Source organism: Carcharhinus amblyrhynchos, chromosome 5 (assembly GCF_965287045.1).
Source record: "Carcharhinus amblyrhynchos chromosome 5, sCarAmb.v2.hapA, whole genome shotgun sequence".
In the NCBI taxonomy this organism is placed as follows: Eukaryota; Metazoa; Chordata; class Chondrichthyes; order Carcharhiniformes; family Carcharhinidae; genus Carcharhinus; species Carcharhinus amblyrhynchos.
This window is the reverse complement of record NC_137328.1, coordinates 4,671,363-4,688,388: the sequence shown is the minus strand read 5'-3', so window position 1 is coordinate 4,688,388 and position 17,026 is coordinate 4,671,363. Positions and strand designations below refer to the sequence as shown.

The following is a 17,026-nucleotide window of genomic DNA, read 5'->3' as shown; positions in this document are numbered from 1 at the left end:
AAGGATGTGTGGATTCGGTTGATTGGCTATGCTACATTGACCCTAGTGTCAACGGAATTAGCAGGATCAATGTGTGGGGTTGCGGGAATAGGGCCTGGGTGGGATGGTGGTTGGTACATACTTGAAGGGCCAAATGGCCTCCTTCTGTACTATAGGGATTCGATACGGTCAAGTCCTGTTTCAGTCCTCAAAACACTGCAAGTTCTGGTGTAGAAGCCTGCAGCAAGGGTGTAAGAAACAATGAGTGCTATCCATTCACTGTAAAATCCACTGTAGCACTCAAATGCTGGCTTTAAACCCTAATGACACTGATGCAATTAACACAGAAACAATTCTACAGCACGCAAAAATGGGACATTTTTAAAAAATAAAAGGATATTTATTTCAATTCACAAAGGGACAACAATAAACTTATGCAGAGTACAATACAGAGCATCTCAAAAAGTGATTTAAATTTGACCTCTAAACAAAATAACAAGAATGCCTATTAGAAAATAGTCAGCGATACAAAGACAAAGTTTTCAAATAATAAAACCAAAACACCAAAAGTTTTTGAATAAAATGTTTATGAAAACACAGAAGGGAAATATATTGATTTTTCATAGAAGTTTATTCAATGTAGGGGGATGGGGAGGAGTTTAAAATGAATTAAGCTGGTTCAATTACACAGGTGTAATAATATTCCAAATATCCAGCTTCAAAAGGAATTAGTTAATGATATAAAAATGGCAGCATATCACAGTCTTTTCAAGTGAGTTGTGAAGGTGGCTATGGGAAGACAAAATTCTGTTGAATATGCAGATTTTAGACAGCTTTTGCAACGTGTGGCAATAATTTATAAAACTCGACGCTGGAAGACAAACTATTCAGATACCTTTGTTACCTTACAAAAATAAAAGCAGAACAGCACAGCATTTTAAATAGCCAACCCCTCAATTCCCCGCTCCATCTGCCTACTCTACCCCTAGCTTAAATCTGAACAACGGTGCTGAATGAGTTAAAATTACAATTTTTGTTCCACAACAGTCCACAACACCAATCAGGACCAAAGTGCAAGTGAAGGTGCCCACCTTGGCTTGTGGCACACTATTTTCAAACAGATAGATCAGGTGACTTCCACAGAGGTGTGGTCTAGAAACCACTCCTCTCACCCAGGGCTACATCAGTGCAAAGGACACTTGGTGATTCATTAAAAATTTGTGCTACACACACTAGGCAAGATGCAAGTACAGCGCACGACAAGAATAGTGACTTATTAATACATTACCCTCCCCTTACTAGGGCTAGGTGGCTAGACCAGTGAGGCACTAGTTACTCCTACAGGAATTTTCAGTACATAAGAACATGGCTTTGACTTTGCATGCCATTTCTCCTCTCACAAGAAAGCCCAATTTATCTTTAATTACTGACTTAGAATCATAGAATCCTACAGTGCAGAAGGAAGTCATTTGGCCTGTCGAGTATGCATTGACCACAATCCCATCCAGGCCCTATCCCCGGAACCCCCATGTATCTACCCAGCTAGTCCCCCTGACACTAAGGGGCAATTTAGTGTGGCCAATCCACCTGGCCCGCACATCTTTGGACTGTGGGAGGAAACCCACACAGACACAGGAAGAATGTGCAGACTCCCCATAGACAGTGACCCAAATTGGGAATTGAACCCGGGTTCCTGACGCTGTGATGCAGCAGTGCTAACCACTGTGCCACCCTAGTTGGTGATGTAACACAGCAGAGTTCTGAGAAGGAACCTTTCTTTTCTCCTCAAATGCAGAATCAGACTGCACTTCCGAACATGGTTTGAAGAAGAACAGAGGATTCCCTGCCTTTGTTTAGAGCCGCCTGTCTGGTTGCAAAGGGGGCTTTCCACCCATCTTAATCATTCCTCAGTTCATAAATCTGTTTTCTGTCTGACTGCCTCGCTGGTACATGAGAGCTTTTAAAAAAAAAACAATTTGAGAAATGGTAGAGGAATAGAATGAGATGCCCTCATTTCACAATAATCTGTCATGACAAATCACACATTACAGAAATAGGGCACCCCAAAGCAATATATTGATAACAATTTCCTCAGAAGGACAGGTATTTGTCCAGGGGACAGCAATCTATCTTCAATTATACAAACTTTTGACTCCCCAGTAATTAATTTTTTTTACAGCTCTGTACAATAGTTATCAAACTGAAGAACAAGTTACCAAGACCAAAAATTAAAATGAAAACACAAAAGGGAAATGTATTGATTTCTCGTAGAAATTAGTTGGGGGAGAGGGGGGGGGGAGCGGAGGCAACACCCACAAAGATGCAGTCTCCCAAGTGTAAAAACTGCACGTCCTTTCAGACAGCTTTTGCAACGTGCGGCAATAATTTACAGAAAATTGACACTGGAATACAAACTATTCGGATACCTTTGTTATCTTACAAAAATAAAAGCAGAACAGCACAGCATTTTAAACAGACAGCCCTTTAATCCACTGCTCCGTCTGCCTGCTCAGCCACCTTAAATCTGAATAACGGTGCTTGAAGAACAAGTTACCAAACCATACCAAAATCAGAGCGCCATTGGCAGCACATACGGGAGTGACAGCTGGCAAAAAATAGCTGATATCACGCTAGCAATATCGTGTTGGCATTTCTCTGCTCATATAACGAGCAGTTCAAAAGGCAAATGTGCGAAAGAGCACAAAACCATTGCACGCAAAACTCCTGGGTCACGATAAATGACAAGGTTCGGATAATTCTGTTGTGTAATCATCTATTTCAGAAATTAAAGGTGAGACTGTGCTGCCAGGCACACACAATGTGGCACTGAAGTTCCATCCAAAAGATTTTCTTTCGTTTTAAAAAGACTCTGAATTCAAGCAATAAGGGAAATGGTCCTAAGATGCCAAGAGTCAGTGTTTTGCATGTAAACATATCGATTAATACCTGAGAGAGAACTGTCCATTAAGTTACTCAATTATGTACTTGTACTCTTCGTCGTCTTCTGAGAAAAGCCTTCAGATTCCACTTGCCTGGTGGCAGCATGCGTGGCCCATTGTAAACACACAGCACCGTCATGTTGTCAGAGTAAGTCAGATTCTGCAACAACTACAGAAAACCAAATTACAGCACGTCAGCAATAAGCAAACACGGTCAGTCTTGTAATCTGACAAAGAAGTTGAAGTTACGCTATCAGTTAAAATTTTCTTCCTTTCATTCACACACATTTGGTCAATTCTGTACGTTTCAGCTTTTGTTGTGTTATCCTTTTCTTTATGCCCTGTACGCGCTCTTCATGTGCCAACAACATATTCTAGGTTTACTTACTGTTAAAGTGATACCAGATTCGAGAGGTTGCAGCATCTAATGCATTCAATGGTAGTTTCAACATATTATACTCTATAAACTAACTTTGTCAAACTACGTTAACTTAAAGTTAAAAGTTGAAGTTATTCATTAGTCACAAGGCTTACATTAACACTGCAATGAAGTTGCTGTGAAATTCTCCTAGTCGCCACAGTCCAGTGCCTGTTTGAATCAATGCACCTCACCAGCATGTCTGTTAGAAACTTGTTAACTTGTATAGGACTGACATGTAGGTGGCCATGTGCATGTAGTTTAGCTCTGTTGGCTGGACGGCTGGTTCACGATGCAGAATGGCGCCAACAGCGTGGGTTCAATTCCCATACTGGCTGAGGTTATTCATGAAGGCCCCGTTTTCTCAACCTTGCCTTCACCTGATGTGTGGTGATCCTCAGGTTAAATCACCTTTGAGGGGAGAGCAGCCTACGATCATCTGGGAGACTTTACCTTACTATCAAATGACAAAGTGCCATTTTGGATTGCCTCCATTACCTTCAATCTCCTTGTAGCCTGAAACTAAATGTTGCTGTGATGAACTGTGGGATATGAAAGCTGCAACTGAACCCCAAATAAAAAATCTGCAACTCATTCTGGGTGATCTGCTCAACGTTTAATTAAAGTTTGAGTATAATTAGATTGAAAGGTTAGCTATGTACCTTGGGTGTGATAAAGAAATACTGAGAGGTGTTCTCCTTGCAAGCTGTACGTACCACCATTTCAAAAACCCTCCTCTCATTGGTTGGGTCCATTCCCTGCAGTGACAAAAACTAATAAGTCACACATTTCTCACAGAAACCCTAATGCTTTTCCCACATCAAAACATTTAATTTATAGAGTTACTCAAAATTAAACAAAAGACAGTCTTTTGTAATGCCAAGTATTATCAGAAAGTACTAATTCTCCAAAGGCTGAGATGACAGAAGTACCTGATTGATTTCATCTACAACTCGAAAGGGACATCTATTTAATTCCTGTAGAGCCATTAAATACAGCATTGTAGAAACGCTTCGCTCCCCGCCACTCTGGTGATGTGGGGTGAGTTCATGGAGCTGAGTGCTGCTGCGAAACTTCACTCGAATTCGGATACCGTACTTATCGTATTCTTCCTGCGGGAAACAATAATGCATGGGAATGAGGTGGCCATTCAGCCCAGCTAGCTTGCCTCACCATTTATTCTTCATTCCTTTATTTGGTGCAAGTCTAACCTGGTTACTTCAAAATAATGCTTTTCTACTCAGAAGACTTACATTTCTTGACCCATGGCCCTGAACTGTTCACACGGCATGCTCTTGCTACTACCTTCCAAACAGTCGGCAGGGATGTCCATGGGGAGATGTCCAAAGACATTCTGCAGCATTTGCAAAGCAAAATTTGACACTGAGCTGTATGAGCTATAGGGACCGGGGAGGGGTGTCGGTCGGTCAGTTTACGGGACAGCTGGTTAGTGACGCAGAGCGTTGCCAACAAAGCAAGGTCAATTCCTGTACTGGCTGAGGTTATTCATGAAGGCCCCGGCTTCTCAACCTTGCCCCTTGTCACAGCTGTGACAAAGGGTCATCTGGACTCGAAAAGTCAGCTCTTTTCTCTCCTTACAGGTGCTGCCAGACCTGCTGAGATTTTCCAGCATTTTCTCTTTTGGTTGTGGATTTATAGCTATGGTTTTCATTGCCAGGATGTGTTCAGGTTTAATGAGTCAGAATACAATATAGCTGACAATGCTGTTTAGTTTCTGCTGAGGAGCAGGGTGTCTGATTGACGCCTGTTCACTTAATTTTTTTTGCAGCCACATTGTGAAAGGAGATAACGAAGACACTGGTGAGCCAGGACATTAGACAGGACAGTAAACAATTTGGTACCTAACGCCTTCAGTAAATCTGTCAATTCTAGTGATTTTGTTCACAACAACAGTTGTCACACCATAATGCATTCAGATCTGGTTTCTATCGAGCTGAAGCTTTCCTTAACAACTTGTAGAGTGTCAGGATTGAAAGAGGATCAAACCTTATGCTTCTACCCAAGAAAAATGGGATAATTGCATTTATATCTTTGTTTGCATGTGCACAATGAATTTCAAGGACTCAGGTCAAGAACAGCAAATGGATGCATTGGATTCCACATTTAATATGTCAGATTTGAACTGTCAGTAGGCAAAAGTAAAAAGTCTGACAACACCAGGTTTTAGTCCAACCTATTTATTTGATAATATACTCGCAAGCTTTCGGGTTAGCCCCTTCGTCATTCACCTGACGAAGGGGCTAACCCGAAAGCTTGCGAGTATATTATCAAATAAATAGGTTGGACTAAAACCTGGTGTTGTCAGACTTTTTACTGTGTTTACGCCAGTCCAACGCCGGCATACCCACATCATGACTACAGTAGGCAAAAGACCAGGCTAAATTCAGCGGGGACTCCTGAGGATAAAGCAAGCCTTAATCCCAATATAAAAAAGGCGTGGAATTGTGGGCAATGAGTCACAGGTCACTTAGAGGTCTAGTGAGTTCCATAATGGGCGCACAGTGATTAGCACTGCTGCCTCACACCGCCAGGGACCCGGATTTGATTCCCAGCTTGGGTCATTGTCTGCACACATTGGCCACCTGTCTGTGCGGGTTTCCTTCGGGTGCTCCAGTTTCCTCCCACAGTCCAAAGATCATAAAACCCCTACAGTGCAGAACCTGCATATCTTTGGAATGTGGGAAGAAAGCAGAGCACCCAGAGAAAACCCATTCAGACACAGGGGGGAAATGTGAGGGTTAGATGGATTGGCCATACTAAATTGCCCCTTTGTGTCAGGGAGACTAGCTAAGGTAAATGCATGAGGTTATGGGGATAGGACCTGGTGGGATTGTGGTCGGTGCAGACCCGAGGGGCCAAATGGCCTCCTTCTGCATTGTCAGGATTCTGTGATTCTATAATATCAGGTCAACAGTGATCTACCCTTGGGGTGAAGGGAATATCTTACTGATGACCCATTTGGGAGCAGAACCATTGTACAAGTCACATTTGGCATGAATGTCAATGTCAAAATACAGCTAAAAAACATCTTACCTCATTATCTGTGTGCAGGTCAATTTCCCCTGCGCACTGCATCGAGCGGAAGTACTCACTAAACTTCTCATTGATTTGCTCAACAAGCTGTTTCAAAGGATTTAGCCACCTTTCTTTTACCTATTGGAAGTGAAAAATAAACGTATCAGATGTGACACGGAGTAAGGACGCTAACATTAAATGCCAGGGCGAACTTTACACTGTTTTCAAATGAAGCGTTTCTTCATAATACCTGAGAAATATTCAGTTTATAATTTTCCAATTCACTTTTTTTCCTATTTAGCTCTTCAGACAAGTTTTCTATTTCTTGTTTCCTTTTCTTGTACTCATCCACAACCTAAAAGAGAAGTTATTTTGTTGAGCATTTCAATTACAATAGATACATCAGCGTAATTTACTATCATTATGCAAAGGTACAACAAATATAAGAAATAGTAACAGGAATCCGAAATTTGGCCTCTTGAGCTTATTCAATAAGATGATCTAACTGTATCCTGCTTTCCTGCCTTGTGTCCACATAACCCACCACTCTCTCCAAAAATCAAATATACAAGCAAAATACCATAGATGTCTGAAAATAAAATAGAAAATGCTGGAAAATCTCAGCAGGCATTGCAGCATGTGTGGAGGAACAGAGTTAATGCTTCCGGCCTTGAGTGTATTCAATGATCCAGCCCCCAAAGCTCACTAAGGGAGAGGATTTCAAACACTTAAAGGCCCTTACAGAGAAGAAATTCCTCATCTCCTTGTTAAATGGGAGACCCTGGACCAGCCATATAAACATAACAACAGCAGGTCAGATGCTTTGTGAATCCTGCAATAAATAACTCATCTCCAGACTCTCAAAGCCTGCCCACTATCTACAAAGCACATGCCAGGAATGTGGTGGAATACTTTCCCTTGCCTGGATGGGTGCAGCTCCAACAACACTCAAAGCTTAACACCATCCAGGATGAAGCAGCCTGCTTGACTGGCATTCCACACACAAACATTCACTCTCTCCACCACCGACGCACAGTAGCAGCAACAAGTTGCACTGTAGTAACTCACCAGTGCTCCTGAGACAGCACCTGTCAAACACACGATTACCACATCTAGAAGGACAAGGTCAGCCGACACAGGGAAACACCACCACCTGCAAGTTCTCTCCAAGCCACTCACTATCCTGACTTGGAAATATATCAGCGTTCCTCCAATGTCGCTGGGTCAGAATCCTGGAACTCTCTCCCTAAAGCATTGTGAGTGGACCTACAATATTAAATGGACTGCAACACAGCTCACCACCACCATCTCAAGGGCTATTAGAGATGGGCAATAATTGCTGGTCTGGCCAGAGACACCTACGTCCCATAAATGAGTTAAAGAAAAAACCTGAATTACATATTTTTGACTGGACTCAGTTTAGTTTCGAACAAAAATTTTCAACCAATACCAATTATTTTGTCAATTATCTCAATTCAGGGCTTTGCTGTGTAGAAGTTAGCTGCTCTGTGTTTCAACAGTGCCTACACTTGAAAAGTAGTTAATTGTCTGTAAAGTACTTCAGAGTGCCCCAAGTCATGAATGGCACAATAAAATGCAAGCTCTTTCTATTTTTACTCTAAATCTTTAACTTAAATTACGATTGGAACTTGTTCTGTTCCCCAATGCAGCAATGCACAGAAACACCAATGCTACTTGTTCACCCCAAATTCAGGAGAATTCAAATTATTAATTGTTAATTACACTGTTAACAAAATGAATGACTGAGATCATTTATATCTAAACCATATCTGTTGAGGAACACAAAAATGTGCTCTTACTGAAGAATTCAAGCCCGTGAAACAGGATTCTCTCGATCGTTCCTCATTAAGCGAAGCATCTATTTCATCCAGTGTATTTGGAAGACTTTGAAATGCCTGAGTGAGAGAAAACAATCAAAACTTAAGATTATAGGAAATTGAAATGATTCATTCCAACTTCAAAGCAGTTTAAAAACTAACACTAGTGTTCCACAATGGATCAAGCAATCAGTTACAATGATGCTTTGACAAAAGGTTTAGTTGCAGCTCAGGGCTATAGCAACATTTGTCCTTGAGTGCTGACAAGAGGAAAAAACAGGACAGATTTAACTACGGCCACCTTGGATAGCCGGGGAGATAGCAGCACTGAAATGGCCACCATATTTACTCTATACTGTGGCAGGCTCCCATCCTCAAAGGAGCTGTGCCAACTTCCCTTCACTCCATCCTATCCCTACTCCTCAAAGGGCACAGCTACTGCTGTGCATGCAACAGCAAATGTGACAGTATGCGACAGAATCCAACAACTTCCTTTCCACTTGCATGACAACCATCATTTCCAATAAAATTCATGTTTTACTCCAGTTCACCCAGTTGTGGGCAGCACAGTGGTTGGGACTGCTGTCTCAGAGTGCCAGGGGCCCGGATTCGATTCCCAGCTTGAGTCACTATGTGGAGAATGCACGTTTTCCCTGTGTCTGTGTGGGTTTCCTCCGGGGGCTCCAATTTCCTCCCACAGTCCGAAAGACTTGCTGGTTAAGTGCACTGGCCGTGGTAAATTCTCCTCAGTGTACCCAAACAGGTGCCGGAGTGTGGCGACTAGAGGATTTTCACAGTAACTTTATTGCAATGTTAACATAAGCCTACCTTAACATAAATAAACTTTGATTTACCCTAATACAAAATTAGTTAGAAAATTCCATGTAATATTTTCCCAGGTCATTAGCATGCACACTACTGCAAAGTGAAATTCATAGTCATAGTACTTTACAATTTTAATATTCAGACAACACCTGTACAAGTACTGAAAATAAGCAACTATTTCTACAGCGTGCATCTTTTGGCTATCTATGCTTGCACTTTTTCAGTCATAGAATTTTGTTATAAGAAACAATAAAGTTAATTAGGACTACATTCTGGGAGCCACTGGATTTGCATATTATTCAGTTTAAACTGGGGTTAATCCATTCAGCAACTTCTTACCAACCAACACACTGGTCAGATATACATGGGGTCCGATTTTACTATTGCGTCCGGGCGCGAAAACTTGGTAAAGTCAGACATGAGGCCATTAATGTGATCTGCGCTCGCGTCCACGCAGAGGCCCACTTTACCAAGGCCTGAAAATGGCCACGATCTAATCTGTGCCCAAAACGGGCACAACGACAATTTAAATGCATTTAAATTTAATTAATGGCCTGCCCACCCAACTTTATCAGCATTTCCCCCTTTACCATCATATTTGCCTGTATAGATTCGGCACAAAACAGACCTGCTCAGCAAAGGTCCATTTTGGGCACTCCAGCTGCTGAAGAGATAAGGTCAGACCTTCCATCGGCTCTCTGACTCAGATCGGTGGTGGAGAGGGGAGGGAGACTGATCAGATCATTCTCTGGTGGGGGAAGAGGTGGGTGAGGGCAAGATGTACCTCTGGTGAGGGGGAGGGAGGCTGGGTCGTTCTCTGCTGAGGTAGGGGGGAGGAGGCCTGAACATTCTCTGGTGGGGGGAGGCCAGATGGATCTGTGGTGGTGGTAGAGGTGGTGGTGGTGAGGGGGGGGGGGGGGGGGGGGGGGAAGAAGGGTTGGGGGGGGGTGGGGAGCACTGCCACTCTGTGAGCGATTGGTGGAGAGGAAGGGGGCAGGGGGTTGGTCTGGGTAGTGAGGGGGATGGGTGGGTGAAAGAGACAGTTATGTTATGCGGGTGGGGCGATGTCTGTGGGGGCCATTGCTCCCGGGCCGCTTTATCCGCTTTTTGTGGCTCGGGAGCGATGTGATAGGAGCGTTTTTCAAATTTTCTTCTCACGGGGCATGGGCAGTTCAGAGCTCTGATCGGACCAGCAGCGTTTCAGGCACACTAAGCTCCACCCACAGCATGATTCAGTCCCACAACTTTTTTTCTCAGGCTGAGTGCGTATGGGGGCACCTGAGAACAGTTTTTCAACTTGGATCTGTATTGCGCCCAGATTCAGCACTTAGAATGAAAATGGTAAAATCGTAACCATGATGTTTATTAGTAACGCCAGTCAATACGACTCATTACTGTTGATATTTTGAGCCTGCAATTCTTGAAGTCCCATTAACAAACGTAGATCATCATGACAGACTTGATGACAAATATCACTTCAGACAGATAAAAGCCACTGCAACACTTTTCCCTCTGTTACATCTCTGCTATAATCTAGCTGTTCAACTGTACTTACTGTCATCAGCTCTGAAGGGATATCATTTTTAGATGGATCCAAGTCGCACATCTGCCTGGCTGCTTTCATTCGCTCTTTACACATATTTAGAAGTCTGCGTTTTTTCTCATCCAGCTCTGTGTACTGTTGCTGTGGTCCACAATAAAATGATTCCATTTGAGAATAAAGCAGCAGTGTATGAAAAGTTACAAGTCTTTAATTTCGGATTTTAGCTTACATTTTCACAATAAATCTCAAGGGACTACAAAAACAATTGCATTATTTTTTCACTACTGAACACTTTAAACCAAGCACACCAAACACTTGCACGTCATGGATTTTCTTTAAATAGTGGGTGTACAACAGCAGCAATTCATCCCTCTTCCCCCATGAATTCCCAGCACTAAATTTTCCCCTGAATATGCAACTAACCGTACTATTCCATTTTGCTGGTGAGTGAATATAAAACTTAGAAATATTGAATTACTCTTGGGTGGCACAGTGGTTAGCACTGCAGCCTTGCAGTGCCAGGGACCCGGGTTCAATTCCAGCCTTGGGTGACTGTGCGGAGTTTGCACATTCTTCCTGTGTCTGTACGCTCCAATTTCCTCCCACAGTCCAAAGATGTGGGGTTGATTGGCCACACTAAGTTGCCCCTCAGAGTCAGGGAGATTAGCAGTGTAAATACTGTGGGGTTACGTGGATAGGGCCTGGGTGGGATTGTGGTCGGTGCAAACTCGATGGGCCAAATGCCCTCCTTCTGCACTGTAGGGATTATATGATTGATTCTATTATGTAAGCTGAGAAGCACAACAATCTCACTTTAAGCTTAAACAGCAGGAATGCAAGCTTTTGTGCATGCTATTCTTAATAATGTATTGTTTTTTTCCTTAAATTAATAACCCACACAACAACACATACTGATCACAAAGTACGTGTGCTACATGCTAATAAATTAACCCAATTTTCTTCCACTATTCTCAATGCCACATATTTGTCAGGCACGTTGGCCTGAAAGGGCAATTCATGGTTTGGAATGGGGGTCAAAGAGCAGCTTTGTTACTGCGTGGCCAAATTCCTCATCAATTCGATTTTCAAATTTGTTAATGACACCACTGCAGTGGGTTGGATCTGAAACAATGATGAAACAGAGTACAGGAAAGAGATAGAGAATCTGGTGAATTAGTGCAATAACAATAATCTCTCCCTCAATGTCAACAAAACGAAGGAGATAGTCATCGACTTCAGGAAGTACAGGACATGCCCCTGTCTACATCAATGGGGGCGAAGTAGAAATGGTCAAGAGCTTCAAATTTTTAGGTATCCAGATCACAGCAACCTGTCCTATTCCTCCCATGCTGACACTATAGTTAAGAAAGCCCACTAACCCTCTACTTGCTCAGAAAACTAAGGAAATTTGCCGTGTCAGCTGTGACTCTCACCAATTTTCACAGATGCACAGTAGAAAGCATTCTTTCTGGTTGTATCACAGCTTGGCACGGCTCCTGCTCTGTCCAAGGCCATAAGAAACTACAAAGGCTCATGAACGAAGCCCAGTCCATCACTCAAACCAGCCTCCCATCCAATGACTCCATCTACACTTTCCACTGCCTTGGAAAAGCAGCCAGCGTAATTAAGGACCCCAGCCCACCCCAGGCATTCTCTCTTCCACCTTCTCTCATCAGGAAAAAGATACAGAAGTCTAAGATCAAATACCAACTGACTCCAGAACAGCTTCTTCCTTGTTACCATCAGACTTTCAAATGGATTTACCTTGCATTAAGTTGATCTTTCTCTACATCCTAGTTTTGACTGTAACACTACATTCTGCATTCTCTCCTTCCCGTCTCTATGAAAGGTGTGCCTTGTCTGTATAGCACGCAAGAAACAATACTAATACATGTGACAACAATAAATCAAATCAAATAAAGTGACTATGAAATGATGCTTATAACACTGGATCAATTTTTATTTATGGCAAAGGCTGAGGGGGGTGGGTGCTTGAACTAGTTCTTTCAAAAAATACTGAGCGGTATGGATTATATCGTTTCAGTAAGTGTTTTTAACCTGAACTGTGAGAACAGATGCATTGAAGGAAAAGCTGGATAAATACGAGAGAGTAAGGAATAGAAGATTATGCTGATACAGCGAAGATGAGATCACAGAATCCTATAGTACAGAAGGAGGCCATTCAGCCCATCGAGTCTGCATGGACCACAATTCCACCCAGGATCTTTCCCAAAACGCCATGCAGTTACCCTAGCTAATCCCCCTGACACTAAGGGGCAATTTAGCATGGCCAATCCACCTAACATGCACATTTTTGCAATGTCAGAGGAAACCAGAGCACCCGGGGGAAACTCATGCGGACACAGGAGAATGTTCAAACTCCACAAAGACAGTGACCCAATCTGGGAATCAAATCTGGGTCCCTGGTGCTGTGAGGCAGCACTGCAAACACTGTGCCACCGTGCTGCCCCAGATGAAGAAGGTGGGAGGGGATGAAGAAGTGAGGTGAAGGAGACTCAAGTGGCACACACATACGCACTGACACAGACCAGTTGAGCCAAATGCTCTGTTGCTGCGCTGCAGTTCAATGCAACTGAAGTGAAGACAGTACCTCTTTCATTTTTTGTTCCGCAGCTGATTCTTTGCATTCTGTTTCCAGCCGGGTCTTCTGGTAAGTTAACGCTGTGTTTTCAAGGACAAAGCCGACTCTCTCCATGTTCTGTGTCAGGCAGCTCTGGAAAGAAAATGCTGCAACCTTAATACTGGAAATGTTACAATTCATCTCTCCCTCCCTTGCCCTGAACTTCCACCAAAGCCACGACAGAGTAACTAACTAACATTCTCATAGGACATGGTGCTTTGAATTCCCACAGCACATCCTAAATTGCAAGGCAATTGAAATAACATTCCCAGTGGTTAGTGTTTAGCTGTTAATGTGTAACCCCAACTCTTAACTAATTACACAGATAACCTGTGCAACAGTGATTTCAGTACCCTACCTCTCCAGCCTATTCACTAAAAGAAAGAGACTTAGAATGGAGGGAGAGGAAATGGTGGGATGAAGTGCAAAAAATTCCAAGTATTAATAAAGCATACAGGATCTTGGGCTTTATAAAGAGAGGCATGGGAGATGTTAAACTTTCATGAAATGCTTTTATTTTGTTTGCTCATGGGATGTAGGCATCACTGTGAGGATCAGCATCTCTAATTACCCTTGAGGTGGTAGTGTTGAGCTGAAGCTATTAAGAAGCCAGGGCAACTTACTGTGGTGCATCTTGTATATGATGCCCACTGCTGCCACTGTGCACAGCTGGCAGAGAAAGTGAATGTTTAACAAGTGGATGGGGTATGAAACAGCTGGGCTGCTATGTCCTGGATAGTACTGAGCTTCTTAACTGCTATTGGAGATGGTGGAGACAAACGAGGGCAATTTAATCACACTCCTGATTTGTGCCATATAGATAACAGACCAGCTTCGGGGTATCAAGGCATGAGTTACTTGTGCAGAAAGCCAGCCTTTGACCTGCTCTTATAACCACAGTGTGCAATTTCCTGGTCAATGGTGACCCCTAGATGTTGATAGTGGGAGTTTCAATGACACAGTTCCTTTGGATGTCAAGGGGAGCTGGTTTGAATCTCTCTTGCTACTTGCCTCTCAGCTGGAGCAGTATGTGCCATTCTGAGTACCACACTGTAGGGAGGATGTGAAGGTTTTGTAGAAGGTACAAAAGATCTATCTTCTACGTTTCTATAGGATTAGGCTATTGAGTTGGACGATCAGCCATGATCGTAATGAATGGTAGCGCAGTCTCGAAGGACCAAATGGCCTCCTCCTGCTCCTATCTTTTATGCTTCAAAGAGGTTTACTTGAATGATTTCAAGGATGATGGATTAATTACGTTGATGGACTGGAGAAGCTGAGGCTGTTCTCCTTACAGCAGAGAAGGTCAAGAGATTTGATAATGTTGGTTAAAGCCAAGCAGAGTTTAAATAGACCGAACACAATGGCTCAAGAGTTGAAATCCATGGGACACAAATTTAAGGCAATGGACAAATGAACAAAGGAAAACAAGTAGTAAAAGATTTTTTAAAAATAAGAATAAGAGATTGTGATCTGGAATACGTTACCTGAAAGGGCTGTAGACACAGATTCAATCAGAACATTCAAAAAGAAATTGGATAAATATTTGGAGGAAAAGCATTGTAGGGATATGAAGCAAGAGCAGAAGAGTGGATTACTCTTCAAAGGAGGTAGTACAGCCTCAATGAGCCAAATGGCCTATTTTCTATGCTATACAATTTTAAGATTTTTTTCTTAAGTGGCACTTCCGTCCTATAGAAAACCTAAATGTCAAAATGTACTCCAGGTTCCTCCAGCCACTTTCCCTGCAATCCTGCCACCAATGATCTGTTTATCTTGAGATAATTTGACATGATAAGTCTAAGCTAGTTGCTTCTACAAATCTCTTAAATTATTCCAAACCGAACATGACAAGTTAACCTGCGAACAGCAATCTCTGATCATTCCTTTTTGTCCTCTAGCTCACTGAGGTTAAAAGGAATGCCATTGAAAACATCATCCAATCAGAAGCATCTTAAAACAGGAGCAAGGGATGGAAAGATTTAGGGAATGTACTTCATAGCTTAGGTAGCTGAAGATGGAGTGCCTAAAATCTAGTGCAAGAGCCTAGAACTGGAGGAGCACAAAGATTCTGAGACAATTATGAGCTGGAAAAGGTTACCAAAATAGAGAGTGTGGTGAGGAAGCCATGGAGTGATGAGAAAACAAAGATGAGAATTTTAAAATCAAGGTATAGCTTTTGTAAGTGAGCACCACACGGATAATTTTAATGCTAATTTTTTTTTAGTTTAAAACAAGTAGCTATTTCTGCATTCAAAAAGTTCCTTTAGAATCTCAAATATTTGAATATTCTTTCATTTAAACAGTACAGATCTATGATTTGTTCATATTGCTGAGTATTTTTACAAGCCAGTGATTATTTTCTTCATGAAAATAAAGTGAATACTTCTACAAATTAAAAAAATTCCAGTGTATTTTGCAAAAGAAAACTTATTCAATTGAGTTAAGGAGATATGGGAGCAATATATTTTATGGAGATACTGAACGACAAAAAAAAATTTAAAGACTCACCCTAATAAGTTGTGTTAATTCTGAAACTATTTTGGCTTTTTGAGCGTAGATTGCTTTCATTTTCACATTAGCCTTTCGTTCTTCCTCTTCAAGATTGATAGTATCCATCTCCATCTGCTTCAGACTGACAACAAGTTGTTAAATGAGAGGACAGTAGATCATTTGTTAACATTCAAGTACTTCCACTGTCAAGACTAACTTCACCTCAGCAAAATGCTTTGTTACTTATCAATGTTACCAAGTAATTATAATATGCTCATGCAGTATGCACTGAAAACTAACAGCTGCAAACCTAGCACCTGATTAAAGCTGCCAACTAACAACTTGTTGGCCCAATCATTTTCAGAGTTAATCTCTTTCAGGTTCATGCCTAACATAAGCTACTAAAAAGGGTCAAAATCAACGCAGAGTTGTTAAGACAAGTTTAGAAGCTGTTTCAATTATTACTGGCTCATGTGTCAGCGCCGCCTCTGTTTTAACTATTATCTGAAGCTTATTTTTTTTCCAATATTTGTTCAATCTAAATTACAATTGAATCCAGTTCATGGTCCCCTCAAGAGACACAAACAAGATCCAAGCTGACAAGATGAGGCATTGCCCCCATCTTATCTGAAGCTGTAACAAGTCATCCTTCCAAAGGCACGTAAGCTAATAACACAGATGTTAGGCCTGATACATGGTAGTTGTTTTGCACTTTGCTGCAGAGTGTATCCAAGAGCAGAAAAAGCTTGGCTAACAATGCCAGCTTCGAGCAGCATTTGCTTTTTACAGGAATACAGTCCAATGTCAGGGTGAGTATTATTCAAGGTTTAGTTTGCACTGGATGTTACACAATTTATGGTTTCCTTTGGGTGAATATTGGATAATTCAAAATTGGGTCACAAGCTTGTATCTGGTTATATCTAATTGTATCTGGAGGCAAAAACAGAAAATGCTGGAAAACCTCAGCGGGTCTGACAGTGAAGAGCTGACAAAGGATCATCTAGATTCGAAACATGGACTCTATTCTCTCCCCATAGATGCTGTCAGACCCACTGAGATTTTCCAGCATTTTCTGTTTACGTTTCAGATTCCAGCATCCGTATTATTTTGCTTGTATCTCGAGGCATTCTTGTGTCAAAGAGTGTCAAACCAGAATTGAATGTAATGATCTCAGTTACGCAACGCATGTGGAAAATGAACAGAAAATGCTATTCACATGGTCACATTCAAAAGAAACTTCAGAATTTTGAACATTGTCTTTGATTTGAAATGACAGGAGCAAAGTCATCACATTAAAGCTAGTAATTAAAAATG

General features: G+C 41.9%; 1 protein-coding gene across 3 annotated transcripts in view; it reads right to left on the bottom strand.

Moving 5' to 3' along the window:
• Positions 1-365: 365 nt before the first annotated feature.
• smc5 (structural maintenance of chromosomes 5) overlaps positions 366-17,026 on the bottom strand; it is a 52,177-nt gene continuing 35,516 nt past the window's right edge. For all 3 annotated transcript variants that reach the window (XM_080188373.1, XM_080188376.1, XM_080188375.1), the window contains exons 16-24: positions 15,731-15,854; positions 13,190-13,312; positions 10,591-10,719; positions 8,193-8,288; positions 6,623-6,727; positions 6,391-6,510; positions 4,269-4,448; positions 3,999-4,094; positions 366-3,087 (exon numbers count right to left, since the gene is read on the bottom strand). In XM_080188373.1, coding sequence (XP_080044499.1) covers positions 2,953-3,087; positions 3,999-4,094; positions 4,269-4,448; positions 6,391-6,510; positions 6,623-6,727; positions 8,193-8,288; positions 10,591-10,719; positions 13,190-13,312; positions 15,731-15,854 — 1,108 coding nt within the window. In that variant the 3' untranslated portion in view covers positions 366-2,952. The remainder of the gene's footprint in view (positions 3,088-3,998; positions 4,095-4,268; positions 4,449-6,390; positions 6,511-6,622; positions 6,728-8,192; positions 8,289-10,590; positions 10,720-13,189; positions 13,313-15,730; positions 15,855-17,026) is intronic.